General features: G+C 44.6%; 1 protein-coding gene across 1 annotated transcript in view; it reads left to right on the top strand.

The window, feature by feature from the left end:
• The first annotated feature begins 37 nt into the window (after positions 1-37).
• LURAP1L (leucine rich adaptor protein 1 like) overlaps positions 38-18,797 on the top strand; it is a 54,665-nt gene continuing 35,905 nt past the window's right edge. Inside the window, exon 1 of the mRNA XM_004706528.2 lies at positions 38-358. Coding sequence (XP_004706585.1) covers positions 38-358 — 321 coding nt within the window. The remainder of the gene's footprint in view (positions 359-18,797) is intronic.

An 18,797-nucleotide genomic window follows, 5' to 3' on the forward strand; every position in this document is an offset into this window, starting at 1 on the left:
CGCGTTTCGCGGCCGTTGTCCGCGTTCTTGTGAAGTCATGGAAGACGGTCCGCTGCCGGACCTCAGGGACATCGAGCTGAAGCTGGGGCGCAAAGTGCCCGAGAGCCTGGTGCGCTCGCTGCGCGGGGAGGAGCCGGCTCCCCGAGGAGAGAGAGAGGGGGACTGCTGCGGGGGGAGCAGCGGCGGCGGGGGCTGCAGTAGCAGCAGCAGCAGCAGCAGCAGCAGTAGCTGCTGCAGCTTCTCTGCCTCCTTGTCGTCCTCCTCGTCGTCCTCCCCAACCTCCGGGTCCCCGCGACGTGGCCACTCCAGCGCCCTGGAGAGGCTGCAAACCAAGCTGCACCTCCTCCGGCAAGAGATGGTGAGTGTGGGGAGCCAGGCGGGCGGTGGAGACGCTCGATCAGAGGACGGGGCGGCGGAGAGGGCGACCGCAGGGAGAGCTGGGCTCCGGGGAAAGGCGGGGAGAGCCGCTAGCCTACCAAGAGCCCCACTGACCCCGGGGAACTTGGACGCTTCTCGGTTATGCTGGGCTGCTTGCTACTGCGGAGCCCGCCGGGCTCCGTGTGCTTTCGGAGAGCGCCGCCACGCGGTGCCTGTCCCTGGCCTTTCCGCAGCCTAGCTGTGCCCCAGTGGGGCCTGCTGTGCGCTGTCCACACTTCCGACAGGTTGCAAAGGTGGCTCTGGTGATTTTGCACTTAACAGAGAAGGTACTTCCTGGTTTGCTGCAGGTGGCGCGGCCAGGGCCCTGCCACCCTGCTTTTTGCTCTCTAGCCTTCCCGCACCTTCTGCCTCCTGCTGCAGCGCTGCAGCAGCTGCTCCAAGCCACTGTTGAGCTGATCCTTCACAGCTGGCTCTGAAAACAAGGACTCCCTCGTCCCCCTAAGCCCTAGTGAATGGCTGGTCTCAAAGTTTTGATCCAGGGGAGCAGGTGACCCCAAGCTCAGGGATTTAAGAAAGTCTACCTCCTACCCCACCGCACCCCCCACCCTGCAATCCTGTCCTCAACCTGCAATTGTTCTCCCTGCTGTTTGCAAACCCTACCCTAAGAAGAGGACAATGGGGCCAGTGGAGCTGAGGATACCAGTTATTCCGGATGTATTTAGACCAGGACACTTATTTACTTGCTATAGCTCTTTGGCAAGTCACTTCACTTCGTCCAACTCGGTCTGTTTGAACAGTGAGCTAGTTGGAGGAAATGAACTCTCCCGAAAGCCTTTGAAGCAGAGGACCACAAAGCTCCAGCCTTTTCTAACCACTGGGGAGGGATGACAGTTGGAACAGCAGGCCTCCGTAGAGGATGGGATAGTGAACAGGAGCACCTACATAGATGGCCAGCTGTCCTTGAGATTTTCATTAAAAAGAAGTAACCAGAGGGTTTGCCTGCTTCCTGGTTTTTCTGCACTTGGGAGATCCCAGAAGGACTGGTTCCAGTCTCCAGAGGTCATGCCCTGTGTCTAGAATCTTCACTCGTAAGATCTAGCCTCAAAAGAGCCCTGGTGGCACTGTGGATTGGGGTTAGTCGGCTAATGGAAAGGTCAGCAGTTCAAACCCACCAGTCACTCCCTGGGAGAAAGCGGAGGCTGCCTGCCCTGGGAAAGATTCACAGTCTCAGAAACGCCCTAGGGTGGTTATGAGTCAGTCGACTTGCTGGCAGTGGATTTGGTTTATGTTTATCTGCACCAAGGGCCTAGGATGTTACTTTCAAAGGCTCTAAGAAAATCTTTTAAGTTTGAAGGGCTTTGCTTTGTTTGTTTTTATTTTTCCTCCCAAATATCCATTTTCTTCCCACATGAGATATTCCAGATGTTGAAATGAGATACACACAATCTATGCATATGTGGTACATTTTTGAAAATCATTTTCACCAGTTCATATTTTACTGTCTACGTACATACACATAAGAGTACAGAGGATGCTGAAGGCATATCATTGGAACACCTTTCTTAGAAGCATTTGCTAAGGATTTACTATACGCTGGTCCTTAACTGGGTATAGAAAATACAAACTGAAAAGCAAGGGTCCTGTCTCTGAAGGGCGATCACCCTTTCATTCATTTGTCACTTATTATTTGTTGTATATCAAGCCAAATGTGTTGAACTGTAAAGTAAAACAACAACAACAAATCTCTGGTTTTCCCAATGGGAAAAAAAATCTAGGCTTATCTACTGTTTTCAATGAAAGTGTCACATGATTGATAAAAATCTATCCTACCCATGCCTCCAAACCAGGTCTTGCTGTGTATAATGATCATGGTACAATAATTAAGAGTGGGGCAGGAGGGGGGGGGGCTTACACAGAAACAAAATAACAACAGCAGTTTGCTAAATTGATAATCCATTACATTTTTTTGATGTGCAGCATCAGTATCTATAAGCTTAGAGCATTTCTGCTATGTTACTAGTTAAACCTCATACGCTAATCAAGGTCACTATTGAGTCATGAATCACACTGGCTACAGGAACTTCAATGGAGGGCTGTAAAAACCGGTATATTCCCTTGCCAGGGAGGCAGCCCCCCATTTTCCTTAACTCTTGTGGGTGCTCAAAAGCCCAGCTCCAGCACAAATGCAAACCAACAGCTTTGTTTTTGTGTAGCCTTGGCAGTTTTGTTATAAACACTGAACAGATGTACTGTACTTCTGCAGCTCTGTCCGTCTATTCCCAGTTCCCTGGGTGTAAACGTTGGAGAAGGAGAAGAAGGAGGAGAGCCGGGCTCCAACCTCTTCATCACGATTTGCTGTTCTAATTTTGGCCCGCACTCTGGGCTTTGAGAGAGCCTCCTTTACATTATGCACCATCACGTCCCTGGATCATTCTCTCGAGGTGTTTGAAGATGTTTGTCTTCTAGCTAGCTTTGGAGTCATCCTTGGAATGCCTTTCTTGGAAACACTTGGCTTTCTAGATTCTTCAAGGAAGTAAGCCTTGCCCTACTGGTGTAGTGGTTACTCATTGGGCTGTGACCCACAAAGTCAGCAGTTCAAAACCACCCCACCAATCCTGCCCCACCCCAAGCAAAATAGGACTTTCTACTCCCATTAAGAGTTACACTTCTCAGAAACATGAGCTGGCATCAACTTCTGTACTGAGTTTGGTTTGGGTTTTCTTTTCCTGTTAGGAGCCCTGGTAGCATGGTGGGTTAAGCATTGAACTGCTGACCACAAGGTCAGCGGTTCAAACCCACCAGATGCTCCTCAGGAGAAAGAACGAGCTTTCTGCTCATGTCATGATATACAGCCGTGGAAGCCCACAGGGACAACGCTATTCTGTCTTAGACAGACTGGATGAGTCTGAATCAACTTGATTCAGTGAGCTTGGTGTTTGGTTGGTTGTTCACTTGCTTGTTGGTTGGTTTTCTTTTCCTATTAGGATGGCTGTGCTTCTCCTTGACCCAACACAGCATGGAATTTGGGGGAGGCGAAAGCTTCAAGTTCTTTACATACGAGTGGTTCCATTTTTTTTCATAGAAGTATCGCTGTCCTTTCCTTTTATACTTTGGTGGATCATTTTCTTCAGTCTTATCAGCCATTGTTTTAACCACTGCCCTTTCAGACCCATGAGGCCCAGTTGTATAAGAGAAAAATTGCAGAAGAAATGGAAGAGGCAGGGAATGAAGTTAGTGGATAAACTTCTACATGCTGGATCCCCTATTTACAACATTAACAGCACTGGATGCAAAAAGCGTGTGGGCTTACTGGGCAATATTGAAAAAGAAAATTTGCACGCATATATTTGGAACAGTCAGCCAGTTAGATAACAAGCAGGGTGATTTGGGAGGGGCAGATTTTCCCAGTAGGAAGTGGTTTTGTTTTGAGTTGAGAGGTAAGGAATCTGGTGGTGCACTTATGCAGATGTACTCATAAGACATTATGCTGAAATGGCAAACAGGAGTTAAGCCTCACATGCAGTTTGTCTGATCCTATTTGTTCGCTTTCCGTTCATGAGGAGCTCTGGTGGTGCTGCGGGTTGAACATTGGGCTTCCCTCAAGGTCTGTGGTTCAAACACACCCCTTCACTGGAAGAAAGAAGGACGTCTGCTCCAGTAAAGATGGACAGTCTCACAAACACTATCCAGGGTTATGGTTTGGAATTGGCTTGACGGCAGACAGTAGCTCAGGTGTTTAGTTCAACGAGTGTTTTCATGCTTGCCATACAAGGGGGCTTTGAGGAGTTGATTGAAGAACCCCATTACTTTTCAATTCCATGTTCCCATGAATTTCAGAAGCACCCTGTATTGTGTGAGTAAGCTCCCATTGGGACAGAGGAAGCATTTCCATCTGCATGCTGCCCGTTGGATCCTTGAGCCAGTAGGCCGGTGTTGCACACCTCGTTAGTGAACAGAAAACATTTGCTTTCCTATCACCTGGTTCAGGTTCTGTGTGTTGCCCCCTCTCAGGCTGTGGCCCCACAATTTCTCTTCAGAAGACAATACAGCTTTGGCAATCGGTGGAATTCCCCTGGCACAGCCCAGAGCATCAAGGGGTAAAATCCAAACCAAATGCTGGGGAGGAGGTTCCGATTCATGACGACCCAAGGTCTGTCTTGTCACAACAGAACTGAATAGCTAGTTTTTCAAAAGTCGCTCACAGGCCTCTCTGAGCCACTTTTGGTTGGTTTGTAGACAAGCACTGAGCCGTTTGCATGACTGTTCAGAAAATCAAAGTGCTGTTTGGAATCCACATTCCAAACTCACTCCCAACCTGGGAGTTGATTCTACTTCAGAGTGACTTTCTAGGGCAGGGTTGAATGGACCCTGTGAGACTCAGACTGTAACTCTTTGTAGAAGTAGAAAGCCTCATCATTCTCCCACGAAGTGGCCCTCGGTGTCTAATGCCCAATGCAGAGCCACTATCCCACCAAGGCGCCTGCCAGTTGCCATGTAGATTTGTATTACCTAGTTATGTCACATTCTGGATTCTGTTAGATTCTGTATTATCTAAGGATAGTTCACTGCTCTTTAGGGAATGCAGTACCATTTTGAAAACGTATTAGGAAATAGTGTGCCCTGATTTCCATGTGTTTGTGATAATTTGCCTACCAGCTGTGCACTACCGAAGCATACAATCCAATTCCATTCCCCAGTTCCTCAACCCTTGCTTTAATAAAGCTATCTAGACAATTCCCAGGCCAAATGCATCCAGATATAGACTCAAAGGCATAAATGACACTGGAAAAAGGAAAAATAAAAAAGTTAAGTAGTCTATTAGGGTTTTTGTTTGTTTGTTTGTTTGTTTCTTAAAATCATTTGATTGGGGGTCTTACAGCTCTTGTAGCACTTCAGACATAAATTATTTCGAGCATATATTTACATATGTTGCCTTCATCATTTTCTAAACATTTACTTTTTCTTTGAGATCTTGGTGTCAGCTTAAAGTTGTTTTTATAGATGTTTTCTCTTCCGTGCTTTCTTCCTCTGTTACACATGGCTTGTTTAGTTTTTCAAGGAAAATTAAAAAATATATATGTTTAAACATCCTTAAAAGAGATAATAATTTCACTAAATGGATGTCGCAGTAGGTTAGGAGACTTCTGTGGAGTTCGGTCAATTTTTCTTTTCCTTAAATTGGAAAAACAAACATGCGAGGACCATTCTCAGGTAAAAACTACAACTATGTAAAGTGGGATGCAACATCCTTCATGGGTCACCAGGCTGCCAAAAAAGAGTAAGTGGAATTATAATTGGGACCAGAGAAAAATGACAAAGTAACACATAAGTGAGCCTGCACTATCATAACAGACCATGTAGAGGCTACTATATAAATCAGAAGAGATTTCTCTCAAAGAAATTGAAAGTACAAGAAGTTGAGAGTGCCGAGAACTGCAAATGCAGGGCTTCGTATCAGAGATTAAAACGTCAAGCAAAGAAAGCACCGATTGCCACCAGTGCTTCTCCCACCATTCAGTAAGGAATGTTATGCTTTTTATTTCAACTACTAAATAAATCTTGTTGAACCACATTCCCCTTCCAAGTGATTTACAAACTGACAGCAGTGTGTACAGAGATCCTCTCTCCGGGGTTGAATTGTGGCTCCTAACATGGTATGTTCAAGTCCTAATACTTGGAACCTGCCTATGATTGAATGATGTGTTTGAAGGTATCATTAGTTGACAAGAGATCATGTGGCTGTAGCATTGTTAGTCCAGATAGACTAGAGAAACAGATTCATGGACACTCATATGTGTCTAAGAAAGAGCTTTATGTAAAGAGTAATTGTACATTAATATGCCAGCTCAGTCCAGATCAATCCATAAGTCCTATATTAGCCCATATGTCTGATACCAATGTATATATTCCTCGTCAGACTCATGAAACACATGCAATGATGCCGAATGCAGGAAGATCACAGGCCAGTGGATGCCAAGTCTTGTGGATCCCAATGGCTGTAGAGGCATCTCAGCGCTGTCCAGGGATCTCCATGTGGTTCCTTCGGCTCCGAGGTTCTGACTGCTATCAACCTGTCTCCATGTAGCTTGTCAACAAGAAGGTCTCTCTGGGATTGAGCCCACATACATCCTGCCTCCAGCGAGCGAGCTATTTCTCTGCTTAGCGCCTCCAAATGAGGTCATCAAGCTGCCACCTAATTGACAGGGTAAACTCCACCCCTTCACGCTTAATCCTCAAATTGACAACAGAGTATATAATTACCACAGGGATCTTCCATACTGCAGGATGACGGTGTCTATATCAGAAAAGGAGACCCCAAAAAAGAGAAAGGAAAATGCCTTGTGAAAACTGAGGGAGGAGGGCCTGGTGCGGATGGCAGAGATTGGAGTGAGGCTGCCTAAGCCGTTGAATGCCTGAGAGCAGCCGTGGCTGGCAGTTGGTGAATTCCTCCCTTAGAGCCTTCAGAGAGAGAGCATGGACTACTGATGCTGGGAACACCCCATAGAACTGCGAGAGAATGGATTTCTGTCTTTAAATCCACCCACCTTATGCTAATTTGTTATCTCAGGCCTACCCACAGGCATGGAGTTGCTTCTGACACAGGACAGAGTGGAACCGCTCCTTAGGGTTTACCTGACTGTAAATCTTTACAGGGTACCTCCTCTTTTCCCCCAGAGTCGACTGATGGGTGTGAACCACCGACCTTGCAGTTGACAGCTGAGTGCTTAACCACTGTGCCACTAGGACTCATAAGGAATTGATAAAGAAGTTAAAACCAGTGACATTTCCTAATAATGATCAATTCTGCCTCCTCCCTATGAGTGGTCATTGGAATGAGAGACAATAGGAACCCATCTTGGTGGCTCAGTGGATGATGTCTTGGGCTGCTAAAGGCACAGTCAGCTATGAGCCAGCATTGACTCGATGGCTGTGAGTTTGGTTTTGGTGTTTGTATACATCAAGGGAGCCCTGATGCTTTAGTGGGTTACACATTGGTCTGCTACCCACAAGGTCAGCAGTTCTGCACCATGGGCCACTGTAAGGGAGAAAGATGAGGCTTTCTACTTCTGTAAAGATTTATGGTCTTGGAAACCCATGGAGGCAGTTCTACCCTGTTCTATACGCTCACTAGGCGTCAGAATCGACTCTGTGGCAGTACGTTTGTTTGATTGTTTGTTTGTTTGTTTGTTTGTTTTGAGGGGGATGAAAAGAGCACTTTCTGAAAGAAAGAAAAAGAGAAAGAATTATCTTCCATTCTACTCAGTTTGCACAGATACAGTGCCCCATCTGAAGAGATCACAATCTGAACTTAAAAAAAAAAAGTTATTATGCTCACTTCCTGGTGTAGCTATCGTTTTTAATATTTCTCGACTAAAGGAATTTCCGGTATTGAAAATTGAGTTGTATCCAGTGTCATGTCTTCAGCTGGGGTTCATGGCTAGAGTCTCGGGGAACTTGGTGAGAATTTGTTCCTTCTTTGATTGCTTATCTTTAAAGGATGGCCATCCATTACTCCAGCGCAAGGACCTCTGGCCTGGTGGAACCTTTACAGGACTTTGGGAGTCCAGGCAGTGAAGGCTGGGGAAGGGCAGGGCAGGGCACAGACCCTGGGAGCCCAGCGGGTTACCAGGATGCCTAAGAATGTTTTATCCAGCCCACCCTGTGGAGACTATTAGCCCATCTCTGCTGGTGGGAGGGTGTGGCGACCCCAGGGATCCTCGCTGTCTTGGCCTTGTCATTCACTGATGGGTAGCCTTGGCAAGTGATGTAGCCAGTGTGGATTCAGCTTTTGATTATCCTAGGGATAAAATGATCTGTATTGAGCAGTGAGAATTCAATGAATTAATACAAGAAAAGCAACTATGCTATAAACCCCAAACACTAACCCCACTGATATTGAGTGTGTTCTGATTCATATTATTGCCATTGTTTGGTACCTTCAAGCCAGTTCCGACTCACAGCGACCCAATGCGCAACAGAACAAAACACTACCCGGTCTCATATCCTCCCAATTGTTCTTACATTTGAGCCCATTATTGCAGCCGTGGTGTCAATATATCTTGTGGAAGGTCTTCCTCTTTTTCATTGGCCCTTTACTTTACCAAGTGTGATGTCCTTTTCTAGGGACTACTCTCTCCTGATAACATGTCTGTTAGTCTGGATAGACTAGAGAAACAAATTCATAGACACACATATGTGGATAAGAAAGAAGTTTATATACAAGAGCAATTGAATGTTGAGAAAACATCCCAGCCCAGTCCAGATCAAGCCCGTATGTCCGATACCAATCTATAAAGTCCTCTTCAGACTCACGAAACACATGCAATGATGCCGAATGCAGGAAGATCACGGGCCAGTGGGTGCAAAGTCTTGTGAATCCAGTGGCAGTAGAAGCATTTCAGCACTGGCAGGGGTCTCCACGTGGCTTCTCCAGTTCTTAGGGTATGGGGTCTGTCAGCGGAGTGCCATGTGTCTTGTCAGTAGAGTGTCTCTCAGGGAGTGAACAGAGAGAGAGTCTCTCCCGCCTCCAAGAAGGAAATCCAGGAATTCCCAGAATCCTCAGGGGAAGGCCATGTCCACACAGAGGCCTCATTGGCTATGACCCAACTGACAGACTAGACTCCACCCTTTCACTCTTAATCCTCTCAAGTCCCACACTGACACCAGATGATGTAACTCCCAAATGTCCACAGTACCTTGTGTAGGAGACCTTTGAGGCTCTGTGTAGGGTTTCTGAAGTTGTAAATCTTTCCAAGTGCAGCTAGCTTCATCTTCTTCCCGTGGAGCAACTGGCAGGATTGAATCACTGACCTCATGTAGCGAACGGCACAATGTTTACCCGACAGTGCCACCTGGTCTCCTGATCATGACATATCACTGCCATACAGTCAGAAACAATAAACGTGATGGTCACGATGGACGTGATGGCAATGATGTGGCTGTCTGGTGGATCTTACACACGTAATCCTGGCGGGGCAATGTGGCTTTGAGATTGATGGAAGTCCAGACTGAATCTATCATAACCTCGCTCCTGCCGTCTTTTCTCCATTAGACACTATATGTATTTGCCCAAGGAAATATGCCTAGTCTTTCTACAGTTTTAGTACAATTGGGGATCTTGATTTTTATTTATTTTTTTTTTAGGAAAGCACCACCCTTTGGTGTGGTGAGCATGCTGCTGCATACAGTAGCATGCTTTAAAGGAATGCAGAACCAAATGTCAAAGAAAAGAAGCTTTGGTGGCACAGTTTCTTACAAGGTTGGCAGTTCAAAACCACTAGTCGCGCTGTGGGAGTGAGCTGGGCTTTCTGTTCCAAGAAAGATTTACAGTCTCAGAAGCCCGGAAGGGGTAGATCTACTCTGTCCGATAAGGCTGCCATGAGGCAGAATTGACGCGATGGCAGTGGAATTGTTTGTGTTTGGGGGGTGGCAGCTAGCCCATGAAGTCTGAGGAATTAAAGACTAAGATTTTGGTACTTGTAATGACACTTTCCTGTGTGTTACTATCTGTGTTAGGTAAATGTATTCTACAAATGATAGCATAACCAACTCATGACAATCTTTAGCAAAATTTAATTTTTGCAACCATTTCATTGACTTAAAAAGAGAAAAAAAGGAGTAAAAGAAAGAAATAGAAAAAGATTCAATAACACTTTTAATAATAATAAAGAATTCTTGGAGATCGGGTTCAAGATCACCGACCCAGCGGTGGGATGACCCAGGCTGAGGTCTGTCTGAATGTGGCCCAGTAACTATACTATGGATGTTCATGTGCATATCCAGGCTTCTTTCTGAATTGCAGAGCATTCCACATATTTAACTGTGTATTTGTTTTGCTAAGCCCTCCCAGGAAGAACAGGAACTAGAGGACAGTGTCTGACTTAGGAAGGCTCAAGATTTGCATAAACACGTTTGAAGTTTCTCCCTGTGCTTCCAGCAGTCATTTCCTTTCTCTTCTCCTTCTGCTACCAGGATCTCTCCAAGCACTTTCTCCAACCCCACAAGAGCGCCCCTGGAAGGCATCCCTGCCTTGCCTCAGGAATGGAGCTCAGGATAAGCGTTTCAGAAGCTTGCTATGAGAAGTGTTTTTGTTCCCTCAGGATTTTAGAGGACTTACTAGGCAGAATTAGCCATTGGGAATCCTGACACCATTTTGGTTTGTTGTTGTTCATTTTTTCAGCACTTTAAAGCTGCTGTCCTAAGCGGAGCGCTATGATCCTATCTTCTAAAATGAGATCCGCTAGCCAGTGGTGTGCGGTGCTTTCCCAGGCGTGCACTTAAAACACGCTGCTCGGAATTGGGCTCAGTGTAAACTGCATTTTTTTGCAACTCAGACAAAAACAAGAAAGGATTACTTGTATATCGCCAAATGTCTCAGAGTCTCACACCTCAAAAAAATATCTAAGTCATTCACTTTTTTTTAACAGGGACCCAAAAAGTGTGTTGTGTGTTTATTTAAAACAGTGAAGCTGTTCGTGGCTTCATTCAACAGACAAGAAACAATGGCACGGTTGTTAAATCGCTTGACTATCAGCAGAGAACCTGAGATTCCCAACCACTCATCCAAAGGAGGGCCACTGCGGCCTTGGCTATATATGCTGGTTCCAACTTACTTCCAGACTATACACCCATACACTATGCAATGTGCTCACTTACTGTGAGTGAACATTTCTTATAGTAACTTCAGTGAAGGCCCAGTGGCCTAGTAGATTTACGAGTTGGTTGCCAATGGCAAGATCAAGAGTTTGAAACCACCAACCCCTCTGTGGGCAAAAGAGGAGGGTTTCTGCTCACCTTTTGATTTACAACTTCAGAAGCCCCTAGAGCAGTTCTACTCTGTCCAGAAGAGTCTCTGTTAGTAGAAATCGACTCAATGGAAGGGAGGAGAGTTACTTCTTACCAACGGATCCTTTCAAATTCTTTAAACACTGTTGTTTTCTTTTAAAACGTTAAATATACTCTCATTATAATAGCCTCCCAAAATACAAACATATGTGGTGGTCAAGGAAAAAGTGAAGGCCCCTTCAGACCCCCACACATCACGCCTCACCCTTTACAAGTGAAAGGAGGCCTGCTCAGTTGAGGGTGTCTCTTCCCAGATCCTGACCTGGGCCTTTTCATTGTATCTGTACTGCACTTGGACACTCGCATGATTTTGGCAGATTTGGATTTCATTTTCTTTGTTTTATTAATAGTAGTATATGACCTAATATTTTCTGAATGAATAACTATACCAGTTAGAATTTTAAGTCCTTTTCATGTGGTATGCCATTTCATTCTGACTCTTTACTTACTGATCTATGTGACAAGCACTATGGTCATCTCATTTCATTTAATGGGTGCTAGGTTATATAAACAGATCCCTGAGAGTGCTCAAGAAATGTTTGATCTAGATAAGTGTATCCAATTATTTCTTTTCTCACGTATGAATGAACTTTTTCCCCCCCCTCCAAATGCCTTCAGTGCCGTTTGATATTCTCCCATCAGTGCCATTGGATCTTGACCATGTGCTACCTTCTGATGTGGTTGAACGCTCACCAGGTACTTTGTGGGACAGTGACTCTGTATAGTCTCTCCATCATCTCTGGCTGCGTGTTGCCCCATTCAACATTTGACCCACAGAATTTTTCAATAGTAAAACTCTAGGCGTTCGTTTTTCTTCAGTTCTTTCAGCTTGAGAGTTGCTGAATATGTGCTTTCTTTTGGGTTTTCTCACCCCGTGTCATTGCACACTTCATTACACTTTAGTCTTACTTTACGAGCTGTCATCTGGAATCGTGCGCTCTCTGACTTCATCATTTTGTTATGGTGGTTGCTTTGCTCCCATTAGCTATTCTGTGTTCAGGAGCAAGTTTCAGAGTCTCTTCTGGCATTTGGTTTGCTCCTTTCTTTTGTTTTTAATGATTTTGTTGCTTTCTTCATGTGAGATATCTTATATGTCATCCCCACAATTTGTCTTATCATTGGTCACTTCTGTTCAGTGAGTCAGGTCCGTTCTTGACAGGTCAAATTCAGACGGGTTACACTCAAGGCTGTACTTTGGCTCCTGTGGACTTGTTTTAATTTTCTTCGCCTTCAACCTGACCTTGCAATGTGCAATCGCTGAGTCTGTTCCACAGTCAGACCTTGGCTTTGTTCTGAATGATGATACTGTGTTTTGCGACAGTCTCTTTCCTCAGATATAGTAGATTTCATTTCTTTGTGTTCACGCTTGTGATGACTATGTGTATAGTCACCACTTATGTTGTTTAAAAAAGGAATTTGCAATGAATAAGTCATTGGTCTTGCAAAATCATATCATGTGATCTTTGACGTTTTCTAGCATCTTTTCTAGCACCAAGGCTCTCTTTTCTCATTATCGATCCTTCTTCGTTTCTGACTTTCCCATTCCACTCACTGGTCATTATGACTACATCTTGGCTGTGCGTGTCATCGATTGAAGACTGCAACAGTAACTAGCTGGAGGGTTTCTTAGGGGGAAGGCAGGGGAGACTGAGGAGAAATGGCAAACTAATGATAATGAAAATGGCCTAAAATCGATTTTGGTATAGACTGTACAACTCTTCTTAATATGATTGAACTATTGAATTGTATGATCTGTGGATTATGTGCCAATAAAACTATTTAAGATGAAAACCTTCCAATTTGCACAATGAGTAAAGACCCCTGAAGGAGAATAGATGTATTTGAATGCTGGTTTTGGTGAGGAATAGGAAGTGCCATGGACAACCAGAAAAAAAACAAATCAATTTGTCTTGGAAAAAGTACAACCAGAAGATTCTGCAGCCGTAAGGGTGGCAAGCCTTTGTCTTACATATTTTGGACATGCTATCAAGAGAGACCAGTCCCTGGGACAGGCTATCATGCTTGATAAATTAGAAGGTGAGCATAAAGGAAGACCTTCCATTAGACAAACTGACACAGTGGCTGCAACACTGGGCTGAAGCATAACAACTGTGCGGATGGTGCAGGGCGTGACAGGGTATCGCTGGGTGCACACGGGGCCACTACGAGGTGGGGGCAACTCCGCGGCACCTAGCACCTCCACCCCCACCACTTAGGAAATCAGACTTCAGCATTCCATCACATTTCTCACAACTTCCCATTTTTCTTCATTCATAGTTCATCCAGCCCATGTTCTTAGTGCTGTGGATAATTGCGATTTTATCTCCATTTGTTCCGATCCATATCAGCAAGTGGGAGTCCTGGATGGGTTTACGCCATCCAGGATGTTAACGTCAGCACCCTATTGTGGAGGCATCATAATCGAGTGTCTTCTGATCTGAAGGACCCATCTTCCACACAACATACACAGCATTCCACTGTTATCCATAAGGTAGTCACTGTCCCTTTCCACCCCAGTAGTAGAGTGCCATATCATTGTCCCTAGTTGGCCGTAGTCTGGAACCGCCAATGAGACCTGTCTCTCGTGGGTGGCCTCGCCAGCATATGAAATACTGGTGGCATAGCTTCCAGCATCACAGCAACACACAAGCCACCACCATATAACGGTCTTAAAAATCTCCTCTATTATGTGCAATTTTAACCTTAATAGTCGAGTTTTTTCTGCTGACCATTGAAAAATCCTCTAAACTCTGGGTTAGGAAGCTAATTTGACGTGAGGAAATGCACGTTACATGAGGAAGGTGGGGTTGCCACCTCTTAATGTTTATGTGCCTCCCGTCTTCATGGATGAAAACAAAATATTTTCGTTTTGTTCTGACTTTGGGATGTTCCTGATAAAAACACAGATTCTCTTTACACAAACCAGGAATCATCAGAACATTTGAAATGGAAACGATGGCTTGCAGGAGTTAAGTAACTTGATTTCATTAACTACAAGTGATTTTGACGCTTTAGTTCCAGCAATTATTAATATCCTTCAAATTGGCTCTTATACGAGGTGGGTGATAAAGCTGGAATGATAACGAATGAACTAGTGAACTCCCTCTCAGGAAGGCCCATTTCATGGAGAGTGGGATGTCCCGGCAAGCATGAAATCAGGGCTACTAGAGAGACAGGAAGTGAGGCAGGAATTTGACAGTCTCCTGGCACAGTCAGACCCAACACTCCATTTGGCAGCCTCCGGATTGCCCTTTCCCTCAACTGTCTTGGCTTGGCCTGCCAGTGTAGCCATTACAGTTCAGCACCTATTCTGACAGGATTTCTTCTTTCTCGCTTCAGAATCCTAATCCCATCCATCAGCATTTGGTCATATTGTAATACCTTAAACAGGGTTCATTCCTGATCTCCGCTGCCTTATGAATTGATTTCAGGTTTTCAGTGTGGCATTGTGTTCTTCTCAGTTCTAGGGCCCCCCCTCACACTCATGTGTATGTACCTGTCTCCTGTTAGCCACTTACGGCTTTTATTGAAAAATATTTCACTTAAAAATTCCTGAAGATAAAAGACTATGGACAAAAGGCTTAGAGTTTTCTATTTGAAGCTAATTAGACTTATGGAATATGCATTGCCTTATTTTCTCCCTGTATATTTTACGTCTGGACCCCTGAAGTGGACTAGGCTCTATCTCTGGATTTCCTACCTATTTGATGAGCAGAATAAAAGTGTTGCCATGTTAATACCAGGAACCAGGGTGGCATGGAGGGTTACACACTGAGCTGCTCATCTTAAGGTGAGCATGTGAATCCATCAGCTGCTCCGAGGGAGAAAGGTGAGGCTAACTTCTCCTGTATGGATTCATAGCCTTCGAAACTCGAGGGAGCATGTCTGTTCTTTCCCATGGGATTTCGATGTCTTAGAACCAACTCAATGGCAGTTATTTTATTTTTTTAAGGTTTTTATCACCTCAGTAAACTCATGAAACGTTACTGACACAGACATCCCAAGCAGGGAGGCATGTCGCATACAACTCAGTGAATAGCAACTATTTCAAAAGTTATTCTGAGTGGTTTTTTTTTCCTGTTGTATTTGTTAACTGAATTTGACTGCATTAATTTGTTGGTGTGGTGCCAAGAAAACAAAACAAGATAAATGTGAGACGAAAAGTCCCTCTCTTGGTGAGAAAATTCCGCTTTCCAGGCTTAGTAACTCAGAGAATTGCTTGCCGTTCCTGGACTGACCATTTTCCTACATATCAAGTTAACTCCATTTTCACTTCTCTCCTATCAGAAGGTTTAGAAGTGGTTGATGTTGAAGTGGTACTTGTTGCCACTAAGGCATGCAACAGTATGAAAGGGTGTAACGTAGAAAATAAATCTTCTCCACATCCCCATGTGCAACTTCCACTTCCCAGAGATAAGTCCTGTGAATCACATTCCATGGATCCTCTGGGATATGTTCTGAACATACACAAGCATATCTGTAGTCTCTCCTATATCTCTAGTTATAGTTGTAGCTGTTTGGGTATGTGCGTGTGGGTGTGTGCCTTGGCACATGACATTTTAAAATGGAGATTCCTAAGAGCTCAAGGTGCAGCATTTTTCTAGCTTTCAGAAAATCCTGTGCTCTTGAACCTTTTATTTTTGCTTAATATCTAGATACGTGCACTTTGCTTCAAAGCAACATTTACAGCCCATGACTTTCAATACATCCCCTGGCAAAGATCCGCAGTCACAGAGAGCTACTGCATTTGTGCAACTTGTGTTTTGGTTGGAGCCCTGGTGGTGTAGTGGTTACTTGTTGGCTACTAACCACAAGTCCAGCAGTTTGAAACCACCAGTCACCCGATGGATGAAAGATCAGGCATTCCACTTCAGTAAAAAGTTCTAGTCTCAGAAACCCACCAGGGTAGTTCTACATTGCCATATAGGGTTGCCAGGAATCAGAACGGATATGAAAATGATAGGTTGTTTTTGGTTTTTGAGTTTTAGTGTTTGGGTTGATGAGGCTAAGAAACAGTCGAAAATCTTTAAAACCAGAAGGAAAGATGACAGAAAAAAGTAGAGTGGCAAGAAACTTTGGCAGTCCCCTGGTCCAGCTCTCCACTGGCACCCTAGTTGATCTTGCATCCTCTGTCTGAGCCTCGAGCCATGGCAAGTGCACTGACTCCCAAGGCAGGTCTCTCCCTGGTCAGACACCTATTTGCTGTATTTGTCAATGAGCACCTCCATTTGGTCATTGTAAGACAAATGCCACCATCACTCGCTATGGGGGAGAAAAGAAACTTCAGCGACTATGCCTGTAAGCCATACACTTATAACTGAAGGTAGAAGATTGATCAGGTGTAATACACAAGGCTCAGAGAGTTTGTCATAAGCATGTACGTATGCAGCTAAAATAAAAGGTGTTTTGTGTGTTTTTTTGCAATATGAAAAAGGAGGGGTGCTGGACAATGAAGTGTGTAATGTGGCTCTTCTAGCAATAGTCTTTGTAAATCCACCAACTGATCTTTTCCAGATGTGTCTGGGTCGGAGAAGGTGGGGAAAGATATTGATAGGATTCAGTCATGAGTGATTGTTAACAGAATTCATTGTGGTTTCCATCCTGCTGCAAATAAAACGAGCCTTTTTCAGAAGCCAGTTGTGCATAGATTTCACCGTCAGAGAGAGCTGGGGATGGAGTATGCCCTCTTGAGATCCCTGCTCTGTGAACCTCCTTGATCCAGAAGACAGCTGTGACACCAGAGGAATGACACAGGAGCAACAGCAGCAGCAGAACCAGAAGACAGACCATGAGACAGAGTGTTTGATTTCCCAGCACCACAGAGCAAAGAAAGCTGAGTGCTTTGGGGCAGGAGTTTGGCTTATGGAGTGGAGTACCTCTAGGCCAATGATTCTCAACCTGTGGGTCACTACCCCTTTGGGGGGGTGTGTGTCAAACAATCCTTTCACAGGGGTTGCCCAATTCATAACAGTCGCAAAATTACAGTATGAAGTAGCAACAAAAATAATTTTATGGTTGGGGGTTCACCACCACATGAGGAACCGTATTAAAGGGTTACGGCATTAGGAAGGTTGAGAACCACTGTTCTAGGCACTTAATTGGGCAACTAGGTTTGCTGATCCACAGAGCTGGGGCTGAGTGCCGTCCAGCTTGCTAGAGTGGGGTGCCTCTGAGCACTTAATTCAGGGAGCTGGGTAAACTGACCCACTGACCCGAGGAGCTGAAGCTGAATGTCTTTGGTTTGGGGTTACATCGGTGTGGCATGCCCTTTGGTCATGTATTGGCAGTCCTAAAAGAATTTTGTTAATATTTCCTAACTGAACTACTCTATCCTGAGCAAGTCCACCTGAATTGTAACCTATTAACTTCCTTAATAAAACCCTTCTTCCTGAACACTCTCCATGAGTTCTATGTGGCCATTGCAACACAATATAGAGCCAGAGCAAGAAAAGTAGAGTAGAGGGGTAATATCCTGTATTAGCAAAGATGAGGAGAAATGGGCATGCTCCTGTATCACAGCTGGGAGTCTATGTTTAGAAGGCACCTTTAGAAGTGGCTAATGGTGGAGTTGGGAGCCTGGTACATAGTGGTTATACATTGGACAGTTCAAAACCACCAGCCGATCCAAGGGAGAAAGATGAGGCTTGCTACTCCCATAAAGAATTACAGTCTTGGACATCAACAGGGGCAATTCCATTCTACCCTATAGGGTCAGTATGAATATGAATGAACTCACTGGCACTGAAGTTGTTTTTGAATGGCACTTGAAGTATTCACGAGTTGGTAATTAAAGTCACTGAGAATTATCTGCACTGCATTCCACAGTCTATTCATATGAAATCCTGGAAGTGTTATGTGATTTATATCCCCTCAAAGGAAATGCTGAAGTTCTAACCTGTGGTATACCTATGAATGTGACCCTATTTGGAAAGAGAGTCTGCAGATGGAATAAAGTTAAGATGTGACTCTATTTGACTTACTGCCATCTGACTCACAGTGACCCTGTAAGATGAAGTAGAACTGCCCCTGTGAGTTTCTGAAACTGTAACTCTTTTTTTTTTAATCATTTTATTAAGGGCTCATACAACTCTCATTACAGTCCATACTTACAGCAATTGTGTAAAGCACATTTGTACATCCATTGCCCTCGTTATTCTCAAAACATTTGTTCTCCACCTAAAACCTTGGTATCAGCTTCTCATTTTCCCCCTCCCTCCCCACTCCTCACTCCCTCATGAACTCTTGAAAATTTATAAATTATTATTTTGTCATATCTTGCACTGTCCAACATCTCCCTTCACCCACATTTCTGTTGTCCATCCCCCAGGGAGGGGGTTATATGTAGATCCTTGTAATCGGTTCCCTCTTTCCAACCCACCCTCCCTCCACCCTTCCAGTATCACCACTCACACCACTGGTCCTGAAGGGATCATCCGCCCTGGATTCCCTGCATTTCCAGTTCCTATCTGTACCAGTGTACATCCTCTGGTTTAGCCATATTTGTAAGGTAGAATTGGGATCATGATGGTGGGAAGGAAGCATGTAGGAACTAGAGAAAAGTTGTATGTTTCATC

The sequence above is a fragment of the Echinops telfairi genome, unplaced genomic scaffold (genome assembly GCF_000313985.2).
Source record: "Echinops telfairi isolate 266 unplaced genomic scaffold, ASM31398v2 ScPeMD7_25;HRSCAF=90, whole genome shotgun sequence".
Classification (NCBI taxonomy): domain Eukaryota; kingdom Metazoa; phylum Chordata; class Mammalia; order Afrosoricida; family Tenrecidae; genus Echinops; species Echinops telfairi.